The following is a 15,872-nucleotide window of genomic DNA, read 5'->3' on the forward strand; positions in this document are numbered from 1 at the left end:
ACCTCACCACAGGTGCTGTTTTTGAGAAGCCAGATGTGGTTTATTTTCTTTTTTGAAGCACATGTGTCACCCGCATTGGGGTGAGATATTGCTGGACTTCCTATTATTATTATTATTATTACTACTACTACTACTACTACTACTACTACTACTACTACTACTACTATTATTATGGCGTTACCCAGCGCCCTCTTTAGGCCAAGAGTGGAAAGTTGTCGAGTTAAGCGTCTTTCCATACTCCATGAACTTCTCTCAAGTTTCACCCTGACTTGGAGTATTCCCCACCCGCCCAGAAGTTGGAGCAGCCGGCCACTTAGCCGCAGACCCAGCGCCTCACGGAAAACGGAGGGAAATTGGAGACACCCGATTCCCTCAGACCGGCCCAGCAGCAGCAGCAGCCCCTCCCTCCCCATTTCCTCTCCTCTCCCCAGGCGGCCAGGCCCTTCCCTCAAGAGCAGCTGCGCTGCGCTGGGCGGGGTCGGGCCGCGTTTCCCCTGCCCAGGGCTCTGCGGAGAGCCGAAGCGCTCGGAGGAGGACGGCGGGGATGTGATGCAGAGTCGTGGCTTCGGCGGCCGCGGCGGAGGGGAGGAGGGGGCGCCTTTTGCTGCAACTCAAGACGGGACATGGCGAATGTCAAAGTGGCGGTGCGGGTCCGGCCTCTCAGCAAAAGGTGGGCCGGGGGTGGCGCTGGGGCGGCTGAGGGTGGCAAGAGAGGGAGTCGACCTCGAAGACGCAGGCACACGTCTATGTGCACAAAGGGTGGGAGAGGACGCTTTTTGCACGCACGCGCCGCCAGCTTGTTTGCACCGTAGCGCGGCTTGTGCGCGTGTGGGACCGTTATGTGCGGCGCTCGCGTCTCCTCTGTGGAGGAGCTGCCAGGTGTTAACATGTGCTGGTTGCAATGGTTGCGTCGCTTGCAGAAAACCTGGGCAGCCCAGGAACTGAAGCGCTGGGCTGGGCTGAGGGGAGGAGGGAAGCTGGTGCTGCGACGTGATGGAGCAAGAAAGGTCGTGGTATTGCCTCGCTCAGCCTGATGTTGTGGAACTATAAAGTATATTGTCCAGTAACGGGAGGGGTGAGAGGAATGCGTGAAACCAGTGAAAAAGGTGCAAATGGAACATAGGAGCCAACTCCTAGGGGCCGAGATTCCCTCACCCCCCAGTAAAATATTTGAGGGTGCAGTGCATCCCCCCAAAAGTTGATGGGCATCACCATTGAAATGGTGTGTGCACACCATGTCTTGTGATAGATTATGTGGGGTGGGACTGATCTGCCACCACCACCCCAATATTTTGTTCAAGTTGGCACCCCTGAAATGGAGACGGGTTGTGTTAAAGGGGGCTATAAGATGTGTGGCACATTTCTAGGCAGTCTCTGTTTAGGTATACAGTGGTACCTCAGGTTACATACGCTTCAGGTTACAGACTCCACTAACTCATAAATAGTGCTTCAGGTTAAGAACTTTGCTTCAGGATGAGAACAGAAATCGTGCTCCGGATGCGCGGTGGAAGCAGGAGGCCCCATTAGCTGAAGTGGTGTTTCAGGTTAAGAACAGTTTCAGGTTACGTACGGACCTCCGGAACAAATTAAGTATTTAACCTGGGGTACCACTGTATAGTACTCGGAACTCCAGTGAGACTTGTTTATTCCCATGAAGCAAGCATGCTGAGTACGCTATGCTTTGTCTACATGATATATTTGTTATAGGAATGCTCTGCATTATTAAAAACGTGTTTTGAGTTCATAACAACTTGGCTACAGTTGAATTATTTAAAGGCCTTTCCAGGCAATGAGTTTATACTAGTGTATTAAATGTGCAATTGCTATGGGGTCCAGTTGTCTTCTCCCAAGACTCCACTTTTGTTGCTAAAATATTGCATTTTCCATGCAAACTGCACACTTGGGACTCTGAGAATGTGATTGGTTTTTTTCCAGTTGCCATGTTCAAAACTTTTGTGATTGCTTCATGGAACACAAAGTATAATAGACAGTCGTAGAAACTGTACCTGCGGTGCCTAAAGACGAGCAAAACTAAACTTTCCCATGCTGTTTTATAAACTTGTTATTTTTAATCACTTGATGTCCTTGGTTTCTATGCCCTCGTAGGAGTTTGCTATTTCAGTGATGGAGTGCTCATCTAACATTACTTTATAATTACCAAAAAACTTGAAAGGCAAGCTACTCCTCTCCCGACAGAGCCCTGCCAGTTCTGAAAACCTTAAGTTGTTACTTAATTTCTTGATGAGGGCACACTCTGGCTGTGTAAAATGCATATCCTGGCTGAGTGATATGACCACATTAGGCACAGTTCTTGGGGGACAGTGATGGTGCCCCCTGTCTGTACCATTCTGTTGCAGAACAGAGCTGCTTGACTTCACGTGGCCTGTTCTGCACCCTCAAAACTAGCTTTTCTCAGGTGCAGTGAAGGACATTTCATTGCTAGTCAAGTCAACCTCCATCCATGAATTGGTGAGGGCATCATTTTTTCCTGAAGCACCCAAATAGGCATATGCTGGTCATGCTCCCCATCTATTATATGAGGAGAAAATATTGCACTACTGCCAATGGACAGTGGCTAAAGTGCTAAGGATAAAATTTTGGGGTCTCTGTTTCTACTATCCAGTAATGGGAGGTTTTCCATTTTAAATACAGAAATGCTGATGTTACCATAGATGGAACTAGGTCATTTCTAAACTTCTGTAATATTTCTACCTGCACCAGTGGCATAGCATGGGGGGCTGTTGCCCTGGGCACATTTTTGAGGGGGCACAACAAGGGAAGCTACGCCTGGGCTGGTCTTTGGGGCTGGGGTGTGGGCGGCAGCAGGAGCCGCTTCACTCCCAGGTCAGGCCTGACCCAGGGGCAGAAGTGTTTAATAGGTGGTAGCACTGCCCCTCTCCAATGCTGTGATCCCCTGCAGTTGCCCATCAGTGGCGCCACTGCAGCCAAGGGAAGGACGACCTTCATTGGCCACTTTGCCTTGTGGGCCCAAATGGACCTCCTTTCTCCCTCCGTGCACCTGGCACACAGAGAGACGAACAAGCTCCATTGGCCATGTCCCCATGTGTTGCTCTGCAGCCGGAGAGCAGAGGAGCAGACCCTGCGATGGGCTGTGGCCAAGGTGTGCCAGGTGTGGGGGTGCTGCTGGGGTTCCTCAGTGGGATCCTTGTCCCTCCACCCCTGCTCCCAGTGCACCCCGCTCCCTGTGCTTGTGTCCACCCACCAGGGGTGCTATGGGCCCAAGCAATGCCGCTAACCAATCCTCTTCATTCTCCCTGCTTTGCAGGCTGAGTTTATGCATTTAGCAATTCCACACATCCTAAAAGCTGATGTACAAGATTGCAAATTCAGTTCTCATACGTGCTGGAAAGACCATTGTGTGAGTGAGTGCCTGTGTCTAATGGGATGATTAAAACCATGTGTACTGTGGAAATTTGGGGAGGGTGGGAGAGAGAAAACTTTGGAGCGGTTGCAAAACTTTGTATGACTAGTAACGCAACTCCTCCTCTGGAGAGAAGAGAGAACAGCAACAAAGAAACAGATTGAATATTTCAATATGCTGCTTGCTTGTTTTACTACTTTCATTTTTTTATTAACTTGGGTCATGTTTTTGGACCACTGACCCTTATAATAAATAACCATTTATGTCTTAAGTGGTATAGTTTCTCAGCCTTTAAACAAATTCAAGTATACTTGAATTAAGCAGCATTTTAAGATGACTTGGGCAACCATCTCTCAATCCAGAAAGTTAGAAGCAAATCTTAACGTTAAATCCTGCATTTTTATGCAGGAACTAAGTAATGCAGCTTCCATAACTGGCTTCCAGGAATCAGGTAACAGTGGAATTGTAGTGCCTCTGTATGATATCCATCTAAATCATACTATGAGTAGACCCATTCAAAAAAATTTGCTTGTCTATTTATTTCACTGGGCTTACTCTTGAGTATGTTTTAGCTGGCTTGCACTCTCTGCCATTAATCAGGAGAAAGCCAAAATAAATTAATGCAAATGAAACAAGGGAATAGCTCTGAGGTTTCTGCACAGAGTAAACTCTTAAGTCCAGGGGTCAGCAAACTTTTTCAGCAGGGGGCCGGTCCACTGTCCCTCAGACCTTGTGGGAGGCCGGACTATATTTTGAAAAATATATATGAATGAATTCCTATGCCCCACGAATAACCCAGAGATGCATTTTAAATAAAAGCACACATTCTACTCCTGTTAAAACACGCGGATTCCCAGACCATCTGCAGGCCAGATTTAGAAGGCGATTGGGCCGGATCCAGCCCCCAGGCCTTAGTTTGCCTACCCATCCTTAAGTCACTCTCTGTTTCTGGGCAGGTCTTGTGGTACTTCTGCAGTTTTCTTTAATTGAGAAGTCTCATAGCAGCATTACAGTGATGCCCCGCAAGACGAATGCCTCCCAAGACTGAAAACCCGCTAGACGAAAGGGTTTTCCGTTTTGGAGGTGCTTCGCAAAACAAATTTCCTATGGGTTTTCTTCGCAAGACGAAAATGTCTTGCGAGTTCCTGCGGGGTTTTTTTCCTTTCCCCCCTTTTTCTAAGCCGCTAAGCTGCTTATCAGCTGATCCGATCAGCAGATAAGCCGCTAATAGCGCTAATCCGCTAATCCGTCAATGGGCTTGCTTCGCAAGACCAAAAAACCACTAAACGAAGAGAATCACAGAACGGATTCTTTTCGTCTTGCGAGGCACCACTGTATTTTTTCCTGCCTTGACCAGTACTCTTGAAGAGATTTAAGCTCCCAACATTTACCTTCAAAAGGCAATCTGTGTTAACTTGCCTTTAAAAATGGGCTAGACAACTTCCTTCAATTTGTGGAAACTAAATAGTGTCAAGCTTTGGGTAGTTAGTTTACATCATCTGCTTCTGTCATCATCTGACTATTAAAGCATATCTAAGTACTTTGAGAAAATCTCTCAAAAGTCAAAATAAAATAATTCATTTGAATTTAAGACATTTATCTCTCTTCATGAAAAGTATTCTTCTGTTTGAGGTTATTATTGTTCTCTTACTTTTTCTACCTTTAAAGTTCTAAATGTATAGAATGTTTGTTGGCGTATGTGTCTGAACTAATGGTTTTCCATTAACTTAATTCTCCTGATTGTATTGTTTGCTTCAGAGTCGTTTGTGAATGCATCTATAAACAATTTTGACCATTGCAAAATTAGGACTATAAGCAAGTTATTACATAGCAGAATGAAGAAATAAGGGGACTGGGCCCACTGAAGTTAAACATTATCAGGTACACTTACTGGGAGAATGATAAATACGCTTAACTCACTCCTGTTTAAACCAGTGCGACCTGAAAGTTCTGAAACATGCCCATAATGTTTTAATACATATCACTATTGTTTTTTAATACAGAAAAGCTTTGTATCTTCATAGTTATATAATTTGTTTTCATCTGATTTTCAGAGAGCTCGCAGAAGGAAGAAGAATAATTGTAGAAGTTGAAGATAGAGTGGCAAAAGTCAGAAACCTAAAGGTATGCTTTAATTTTTATTTTGGCATCTGAAAAGCCTGACATCTCTACTGCAAATCTTGTTGCCTGTAGAGTAGAGACAGTGTGGTGTAATGGATTAGACTTGGAACAGAAGAGGCAAGGATTTATTACTATTTAGCCATGAAGTTCACTGGGTGAGCTTTGGCCAATTTCTTCATCGAAGCTGCATCACAGGGTTTTTATGAAGGAGAAAACGGGGTCACCCTATATATGCTGCCCTTTGAGTTTATTGGGGAACAGGTGGAATAGGAATGTAATAAATAAACAAACAGAACCATTGCAAGAGGAGCTTGAGTTGACAATCCAAGGCTGATCTGTATCTCACCAATCAGAACATGCAGAGACATTGTATAGATCAGTACTTTGCCTCCCATTCCTGTACAGTGGTACCTCAGGTTTCAGACTCCGCTAACCCAGAAATAGTACCTCTGGTTAAGAACTTTGCTTCAGGATGAGAACAGAAAGCAGTGGGAGGCCCCATTAGCTAAAGTGGTGCTTCAGGTTAAGAACAGTTTCAGGTTAAGAACGAACCTCCAGAACAAATAAAGTTCTTAACCCGAGATACCTCTGTATATGTTTTGTGGGGGCACGCTCCTTTGGTCTGCATGTCTAGCTTACATTTTGCAGGTTGAATCCTAGCTCCAACTTGCGGTGACTTCACTTACCATTTCTTACATTTTTGCATTTTGTTTTCCCTGTGTGGATGGATTCTTGCATTAAATTCTCATACTGCTTTCTGAAAGCATATGTGTCTAAACATCATTTTGAGATACCTGTGGTACCTTTCAAGGGGGGGGGGGAATGCTCATACAAACGTGGCCCTCTCTATTTTGGCACAAGAGTAGCCACAATTATACTGAGGTATAAGTGTGAGTCTTGAGTTCAATACAGAGTTTTATCAGTTGCTGGAAGCCACAGGAGGGGAGAATGATGTTGTGCTTAAGCCCTGCTTGCAGGTTTCCCACAGCCATCTGGTTGTCCACTGTGAGAACAGGATGCCAGGCTAGATAGGGTACTATCCTGATCCAGCAGGCTCTTATTATGTATTATGTTATGTATTAAGAGGACTTTCGTTCTATGTCTGGAAAACAGTAAATCTACTGTTTTGCTACGTTGTTGTTTTTTTAAGCAGTTGCCAGTCCTTTAGAAAAATCTGCTGAAAATCATTCTTTCATATCCCAAAAGCAAATTTAAAAATAAACTGGGAAGGAAATGCAAAGGGGGGGGGAGGGCACAGATTCTGGCACAGCTTCTGAGTTCCTTATGGAATTGAAATAAACATCTGTTGATCTTTAAAACAGATGATAACATAGCCTTCTTCTAGTCATGCTTCTGTTGCTGCAGCGCCCTGCATTTCAGCTGAATGCCTTTATTTTGTCAAGGCTGTCAGTAAATTATTAGTAACAGTAAGATAAGCACAAAATTCCAAACATCTGGATAACTTTCTTCCTTATTTCTCTCTCCCTTGCCCTCTCTTTTAATTGCAGTCTAATAGGATAGCTACTAATCTCTGGGAAACGTAACAGAACTGTGTACTGAGCTACAGTTAACATCCTGATGGGTGACTGGCTACGTTTAGAATTGACTTAGTTGGACTGTACATCCTTTCCGTTTTGAGATTCTTGGAGGCTTCTTTTATAGGGCATGGGAAACAGAACTGTTTTTTTCCAGACATTGGGACTCCTGAATGCTACTGTACTCTTTTAGTCAAATAGTAAGATGGGGCCAAAATCAGTTTCTGTTGGCAATGTATCTTACTACTCGGAATAAAGGCAGATAAGTGAATTATAGAGTAACCATGATTACTGTGGGAATTCTGCAGGACAGATGCTTTCTATTTCTTGCTTAGTCTTTATTTGTATATGCATGTCCGCCTGATTATTTTAGGTGACTTGCTTAAGATAATTAGTATTTTAAATGCCTTAAGAGGCTGTTGGCAGAAATCAAATAACTAGATAAGTGTTTTCCTCCTTCTTTTATATTCTTTCCGGAGCTGGGATAATTCTTGGACCTGTTCTAGGAGGGTGCCAGTAGATAGATGGTGTTCAGTGTCTTTTAGGACATTCATGAGATCAGTTGGCTGGTTCTTTATTGTGGCTGGGATATGGAGGGCATGAGTAATGTATAATTTTTATTGTTATTTGTAAGACACTGCAAGGTGTTGACCAAAATATATGTCTACATACTCTGCTGGTGGCAAGCATGCAGACATGGAGCAGCTATGTGAAATGCTTACATCTAACAGAACTAAAGGAGAACTGAAGCTTATTATGATACCACTTAGTGTTTTCAAATATATAATTAAAATAGATGAACACAATTACAGTTTTAAACACTGTCGCAATTTCTGCTTCCTCCTCTCATCACAGGCAAATTTGAGAGTTAAGGGAGATAACCATTTTATGCCAACTCGCATGCTGAACTAGTTTGGAATCATATATTCTATTTCTTATGGATACCTGAGGAAAGAACTCTAACTTTCATTGGATGCATATGTGGAATTTTCCTTTTCCATAGGCAGATATGAGAAATGCATACATTCAGAAATATTGGGATTGAAGTGTGGTTTCTTTGATTAGGAAAGGAAAGCTTTGTAGCAATTACCTTCTAAATATAAGAACTGTTTTAATGGAATCCCCCCAAAGGCCTATCAAGTCCAGCCAGGGGTGGCATCATGGCAAAGTGGGAAGTCCACCCACCCACCCACCCCCGCTGTAGCCCTTCCTTCAAACTCAATTACTGGGGTCACATGGTGGCTTCCGGTGAGATCTCAAAGAACTCTAGCGAGATTTCTCTGGTAGCCACCACTTCTCGCTTCTGCAGCAGTGGCAGGGGTGACTGGGGCACCTGCAGAGGCACTGCACCATGGAATTCCACTACCTAAGGCATCTGCCTCAGTCTGCCTCATGGGTGGCCCAGCCCTCAGTTCATCACCTGGTCTTCCACAGAGGCCAACCAGATACAGCTGGGAAAGTTTTGTAGGGCATATGCATTAGGCTACTCTCACTCATTTGTTCCCCACCAACAAGTATGCAAAGCCTTATCTTCAATGAATTAATCTAATTAGGAATCAGCAGAATTTGTAATAAATAATAATCTGTTTACGTTGTAATGCATGTGTAATTTATTTATTGTTGCAAGTCACTTTGAGTTACTTTTTGCTTAGAAAAGTGATTAATAAGTTTAATTAATAATGTTTTTGGTATTTCAGGAGAGTTGACCAGCAAAATAATTTGCTTTCTATTTTCTTCTTAGTATGACAGAATGATCAGTAACTGCCTGGCGTGTGTGTGTGTTCATTTTATTTTTGTAGCAAGTCAAGAGCTCTCAGTCAAACATAATAGCCATTGTAGAACATAGTGAGCTAAATGAGGCATGCTTCTGAATGATTGTGCAATATAAGCTTCATTATTAAAGGTAATCCTTTTGATACAATTGTTGAAAAGACCAGTTTATAGTATACCAATAGGCAAAGCAAACATAAGTTCAAGTTAGTTAGCGTGGCAAATAGATTCTTATAGGTTAGTTTTACTTCCACACAGATAACACTCTCTTAAAGGATCATAGAATCATAACAGATGGGGGAGAAATTTGATTTGGTAACCATTTGCATTTCCTGAAACTGTATGCAAGCCAAAATGCAGCAAAATTTCAGACAAGTGCAAATTACAGTCTAGCCCTCAAGCCACAACATTATTGCCATCATGTATATTAGAGGAAATGCAAACAATAGTGAAAATAACATGGAAAAAAAATCTTATTTAATTTTATTTATTTATTTATTAGTTTTCACACATCTCAAGGTGACTTGCAATCACGTAATTTTTTTAAAAAAATCAGAAACAGGGTTTAAAACAATACAGTTAGAGACCCAAGGCAGAGACCTCCTTTTTTTAATCCATTCACCTGAAAAAAGCTTGTTGAAACAAAAATGCCTCCAAATGTCAACTAGGATGCTGTTCTGCAAAACAAGAGCAACCACACCAAAAGCGCTATTCTGATTTACTATGGAGCATGCTTCTGATATTTTAGGGACTTCGAGGAGAGGACATCCTGTAGAATTTGTGTTGCTGATGCTTCAGGTTGTCTTTGTACATTTTTTCATTAGCAAAGTATAATAGTGTCATATCCTTGTATTACTGGAAGCTAAGGAGCACCTGTATCTAAAAGACAGAATGTATCCCCTAAGAGTTTTGAAAGGATCATTAGTGGCATCACAGCATAAAATTAAACATTTTATAGATAGCCTTGAGATATGCTAGTTTTAAATTATCAAAGTTATTTTGAAAGGGCAATCTAAATAGATGGAGAAGGCTTTGTTCTAAGCAGCTGATCTCCTTTGGGACACTAATGGAGCCTCAAGTATCTATTACCTCTGGTTAGCCTTGGGTTTTAATTAATGCCAGTTGCTTCACAGTTAATTTTGCTAGGTCTCAAAGCATTATCTGATTGATTTGGGTGTATTTTTCAAAACCAGCTCTTTAAATAGTGCTTTTACTTTCTTTCTAAGATACTGCAATTGGTGATTTGTCATACTGCATAGATTATTTTTTTAACAAATAAAACTTATTTACAAAATAAAATAAAATTTGGAAATCATTGTAAAATGTTGAATTGCTGTTTGTTTTTACTGCCATTAGGGTACTGCTATTTCTCCTCTGTGTGGTGACTCAGTGCTTTCCTCTTTTGATGAGCACAAAGTAAAAATATATTTGCTTGGCAACATGCCCTGCCTGCTTTCCTGGTGCAGGCAGATTAGTAATAGAGTAGCCACACCAGAAGTCAAAACAATAGCTTGTGTATTTTCACCTCTCTCCCTTTTTGTGGCTGCCATTAGTTCAGCAGTAAAAGCATAAGAAACATATTTCTTTAATGTGAAAAAGAAGAAATAATATTACAAACAGCTGGCATGTCAAGTATGTGGCCAACTCACAGATTGTGGCCAATGTCCTTTGCTCACAGTAAGTCTTATGTGAGTTGTATATAGTGAGATGAAGCTTGCAGTTCTTAGCATCTGCTTCCACAACTATTGGAGAGGTATGGTATGATAGTCTCAGAGAAAACACTTGAAAAGCCTATTGGTGTACTGTTCCCCAGTCTCTGGTGAGCTTGTGGTGCATATACGCCATTGGATCCTAGCTCTAGCACTTCATGCATACAAACCAGCTTACCATGGATTTGGAAACCAGCATATGCAGATTTTCCCCTGTTCACCTGTGTGAATGTGAATCAAGTCAGCTGTGGCATCTTCTGCAACATTTAGGATACAATATTTTTTAATTTTGCTTTAATTTTGCTGCTCATATTGGTAGATCACTCTTGCAGGTAAAAAAAGTCTCCAGAAATTATGTGTGAATCAAATTGGTGATGGAAAAAATATGTTAAAGCAAACATGTGCAATACTTTAGATAAAGTAATATGGCATTCCCAACAGACAGACACTGAAAGTTTCTGCTTCAGGCATTTTGGCAAGAGATTTGAGTAACCAGAGTTGGTTGTACTAACAGATCCCTCAATTCTTTTCTCCCAGTATTACCTCATGAATTCTGGACTTCTCAGGTTTTTGTTATAAAAAAAAAAAAATCAAAGTGCACAAACGAGGATCAGTTCATAAAGGCTGGATGATTTGCAGCAGAAAATATGAAGTGATTTCTTTGTGTTCTGGTTATTTGAAGTGAAATACAAGTTATGTTTGTGATGGCTCATTCACACCTGTAGTTTGCCACCTGATTAAACAGTAATCAAGCAGTGAAAATGCTTGTATGGACCACTCCTTATCTAATGGTGCCATTTTACCAGTATGCATAATAATATATAGTTTGGGTATCTGAGAAAGAGAGTTTGAGATCATCACCACCACCACCATCATTTCCATTGCAGAATTTCTGGACACCCTTGTTTAAGGGGTATTTATGATCTTTATTTGAAATGTAAAACTAGGAAGAGGAATGTGCAGACTGTGTTTGACTCTAAATACTTTTAACTGAAAGAAATGTACTGTGTAAACATTAGAAGTGGTTTAGAATAAATTTTGTAAATACAACTAAATGCATGCTGCTTTCTTCTATTTTCTTTCAACTCAGGTGGACAGCAGATATGAGGGTGTTTGGGACACAAGGGAGAAAGTTGTGGCATTTGGCTTTGATTACTGCTATTGGTCAGTTGACCCTGAGGATCCCACATATGCATCTCAGGAAGTGGTAAGGAAATAAGTGGTACTTTTTTCTTCTTTCTTGGAAATCTATAAAATGAAACTGGTTTCTTTATAAAATCAGTAACACATTGAAATTAGCAGTTTCTAATCCATTGGCCTTAGGGACGCGGGGGGCGCTGTGGGTAAAACCTCAGCGCCTAGGGCTTGCCGATTGCATGGTCGGCGGTTCGAATCCCCATGGCGGGGTGAGCTCCCGTCTTTCGGTCCCGGCTCCTGCCCACCTAGCAGTTCGAAAGCACCCCTAAAGTGCAAGTAGATAAATAGGTACCGCTTTATAGCGGGAAGGTAAACAGCGTTTCCGTGTGCTGCGCTGGTGCTGGCTCGCCAGAGCAGCTTCGTCACGCTGGCCACGTGACCCGGAAGTGTCTCCCGGCCTCTTAAGTGAGATGGACGCACAACCCTAGAGTCGGACACGACTGGCCCGTACGGGCAGGGGTACCTTTACCTTTTTAATCCATTGGCCTTAGGTGTGTGTGAACTGTTGTACTGCGTCAGACCAATAACGCCCCTTACAACCCACTCCAGATGTTCTTAACATTGACCCAAACTTTCAGAAAGTTGGACTGGACTGGATAGGCCTTTGGTCTGATCTATCAGCATTCTTGTTCTGTATTTAGGATCTGCCAGCTGTCACAGAATAGTGGCACCGGGTCATGTAGTGGTCAATATGTTGGAATTTGGGTAGGATGAACTGGGTTCACATCCCTGATCAATCATTGGTCAGGTGCCTGGGAGTAAGTTCTATTGGTGGTCACTTTGGACTGCACATGTTCAACATGTAAAATACATTTAACAAAAGCCAGCCATTGCAAGGAGTGTTGCAGTGAAAACTGCTCTTGAATTATCACTTCCATCAATTCAAATAATTATTTTCCTCATTATTATTGCTTCATTCGCTTGCCAGAGCAATGAGTAACCATGAGTTACAATGCGGCTTAGCTGATGTCAATTTCATTTGCATTCTTGCATTATTTATTCCTACGTAGATTGTGGATGCTGTAATACAGGGGTAGGCAAACTAAGGCCCGGGGGCCGGATCCAGCCCCATCGCCCTCTAAATCCAGCCCGTGGACAGTCTGGGAATCAGCGGGTTTTTACATGAGTAGAATGTGTCCTTTTATTTAAAATGCATCTCTGGGTTATTTGTGGGGCCTGTCTGGTGTTCTTGCATGAGTAGAATGTGTGCTTTTATTTAAAATGCATCTCTGGGTTATTTGTGGAGCATAGGAATTTCTTCATTTTCTTTTTCAAAATATAGTCTGGCCCCCCTCAAGGTCTGAGGGACAGTGGACTGGCTCCCTGTTGAAAAAGTTTGCTGACCCCTGCTCTAATACCAACAATATTATTTTATTGTATACTGTATCATGTTGATTATCTGCCTGTAGTTTGCATACTGTATGCCAAAGCCTGGAATTCTGGGCAGGAGGACTGGTAGGGACAATATTATGTGTGCTGAACAACTTAATGGAAATTCATTAATTAAGCATTAAGAAAAATGGTTAAGTGTTTGATAGTTGATGATGTGAATTTCCAAATAGAATAATAAATCTTATCTTTGTTCCTGTACAACTGTATGGTAGGCAACACCCCTACACCAAGCCATCTGTTTAACAGATCATATTGTTTTCCATTACGAGGTTTTGTTAGAATTTTTTGCTCCCTAGGGACAGAAATGGATATTGTTGAAGCCAGGCATATAGTGAGTCAATGCACATGAGATTTAAAGACAGGGATTTTATAAACATTGATGAAAGAGTGCTTGCAGTTAAAAAGTTTTTGCTCTTTAAATACATTTTAATAAAATGTGTATATTTTGAGACGTAGCTGAATAAAGAATGGGGAATTTAAAAGAGGAAAAATCAAGGGAGAGTATTAAAATGGGAAACACATCTTTAAAGGAAGGATTGCGTATTAATTGGTTAACAGATACAATGAAATAATTACGATAGAAGAAAATGATTAATTTTACTAGATATGATTAAAAAGATTGAGTTGGGATTTTTTTCCTTTTCCAGAGAGCAGTTGTGAAATTCAAGTTGCATTTGGCTTATAGGCTTTGGCAGAAACTGTATCCATAATTGAAAGATTGGAGTTTTTCATTGTAAAAGCAACCTAATAATTAGCTTTAAAATACATTGATTAGGAAGTGATATATGCCGTGTATGTGGGTATAAAGTGGCATTTTTCTCATGAAATACTTGCAAAGTGCTGAGCAGTCAACTGTTATTGTTTTCCCAATCTTGAGAGAGAGAGAGAGAGAGAGAGAGAGAAATGAAAAGAGCATGATATAAGAAGAGATTTTTTTGTGCAAAAATTGGATCTGCATGAGGGGGAGGGAAATCTTCTCCATGAATGTTTTAGTTATGTTACATTTCTTCTGCCAGCGACACAGCTGCTGCATTCAATAGGCCTTGGAATGGTTTGGATTTTACACGAATAAGGTCACTTTTTTGGCTTTAGTCTGTTTTAGTCCTTCTCCAGAATTCCTAAGTTGGAATCAGTGAGCATATTGAATTAGTCCTATGTTAAGAAAAGATACACAGTGAGAAACAAAAAACCCCCTCAAATTCCATTTTACTTTTTAATATTATCTTGGTATATATTGCAAACAAGAGTTATTAGAATAAAATCATATAGAATTGTCTCTCTATGCGGGCTGAGATCCACAAACAACATTACTGGCATATTCATTTTGATAACACTTTGTCGTTAAGTAAGTTTTGAAAAATAAGTTAAAGCTAGTTGCTGCTGCCACTGACTTGTTTGAGAGTCTTCCTTAGTAATTAATTTTGTTGTGAATGAGTCAATAGCTAGAATATTGACAAAGAGTAAAAAGGTGAAGATAAAGGACCCCTGGAAGATTAAGTCCAGTCAAAGGCAACTATGGGGTCGCTTTCAGGCTGAGGGAGCCAGTGGTTTGTCCACAGACAGCTTTCCGTGTCATGTGGCCAGCATGACTAAACCACCTCTGGCGCAACAGAACACCGTGAATGAAACCAGACCGCATGGAAATGCCATTTACCTTCCCGCCACAGTGGTACCTATTTATCTACTTGCACTGGCGTGCTTTCAAACTGCTAGGTTGGCAGGAGCTGGGACAGAGCAACGGGAGCTCACCCCGTTGCAGGGATTCAAACCGCCGACCTTCTGATCGGCAAGCCCAAGAGGCTCAGTGGTTTAGACCACAGCGCCACCCGTGTCCCTTGACAAAGAGTACAGCCTCCATAACAGACTAAAATGTCAGTTAAGACAAGTAAAATCTCACACGGGTCTTAGAGGCAGGAAGAGGTTCATCACTGTGGTCAAGTTGGGAGCTTGAAAGCTGGGAAGCCAATTAAGAAGACAACCCAGAAAAAGTCCAAAGAAGAGGTAATTGATAGAAGACAGTGTGTTCAGAAACAGGAACCTGAGGGAATAATAGCTTTAAAGTGGTAGTAGCATAGGGGAAGGCAAAGTTAAGGAAAATAGGGGCCATTGAGAATGAAACCTCAAACAGAATGTAAATATAGAAGTTTAATGCTGATAGGGGGTTGTAGAGAGGACAGAGGAGACTTTGGATCAAGCAGTGGAAATCCAGAGGTAGGGTGGTATTTATTTGTCTGCTTTAGTCTGCAGTCCAATGCATTCTTACCTGAGAATAAGATCCAATAGAGCTTACTTCTAGGTAGAAATGCATAGTGTTAAATAGTGCTGTTAGTGCTTCATGAAAGCAAGTACTCTTGATCAAATTGTTGCAAGTCCAATTAAGTGAAATGGAATATATTTCCAGGTAAATGGATATAGTCGCTAGAAAATTATTTCTTTCCTTTTTCCATTTCATAGTAACCTAAGACCTCACCAGCCAAACCAATAGATTGGCCTCTTGGGATTCTGATTTGTTGAAATAAGTTAAATTGAGCTTCTCTGTGGTCAGCCACTGTTTACCCTTACAATTTGTATGAGTAATAATAAATGGTTATGGTTTAAAAATAAAAAGCACTGGTTTCATTTTCAACCATCATACAGTCCCTTAAGACCTTCAACAGTTGTGAGTCGTGTTTGGGGGGAAATTATATATAAATGGCCAGTGAAATTTGTAACAACTGGAAAGGCTGTTGGATGCATCTGTACTTATCTTGAATAATGGAATGACAG

General features: G+C 41.5%; 1 protein-coding gene across 4 annotated transcripts in view; it reads left to right on the plus strand.

Annotated features, from left to right (window-relative positions):
- Nucleotides 1-133: 133 nt before the first annotated feature.
- The window catches only part of STARD9 (StAR related lipid transfer domain containing 9), a 107,399-nt gene continuing 91,660 nt past the window's right edge, over nucleotides 134-15,872 (plus strand). For 3 of the 4 annotated variants that reach the window (XM_083504665.1, XM_083504664.1, XM_083504666.1), the window contains exons 1-3: nucleotides 135-670; nucleotides 5,437-5,506; nucleotides 11,608-11,724. In XM_083504665.1, the coding sequence (XP_083360791.1) occupies nucleotides 624-670; nucleotides 5,437-5,506; nucleotides 11,608-11,724 (234 nt within the window). In that variant the 5' untranslated portion in view covers nucleotides 135-623. Of the gene's footprint in view, nucleotides 671-5,436; nucleotides 5,507-11,607; nucleotides 11,725-15,872 lie in introns of all 4 variants that reach the window. The other variant, XM_083504667.1, reaches the window with a different exon arrangement.

The sequence above is a fragment of the Podarcis liolepis genome, assembly GCF_965112155.1.
Source record: "Podarcis liolepis genome assembly, chromosome: 1".
Taxonomy (NCBI): Eukaryota; Metazoa; Chordata; class Lepidosauria; order Squamata; family Lacertidae; genus Podarcis; species Podarcis liolepis.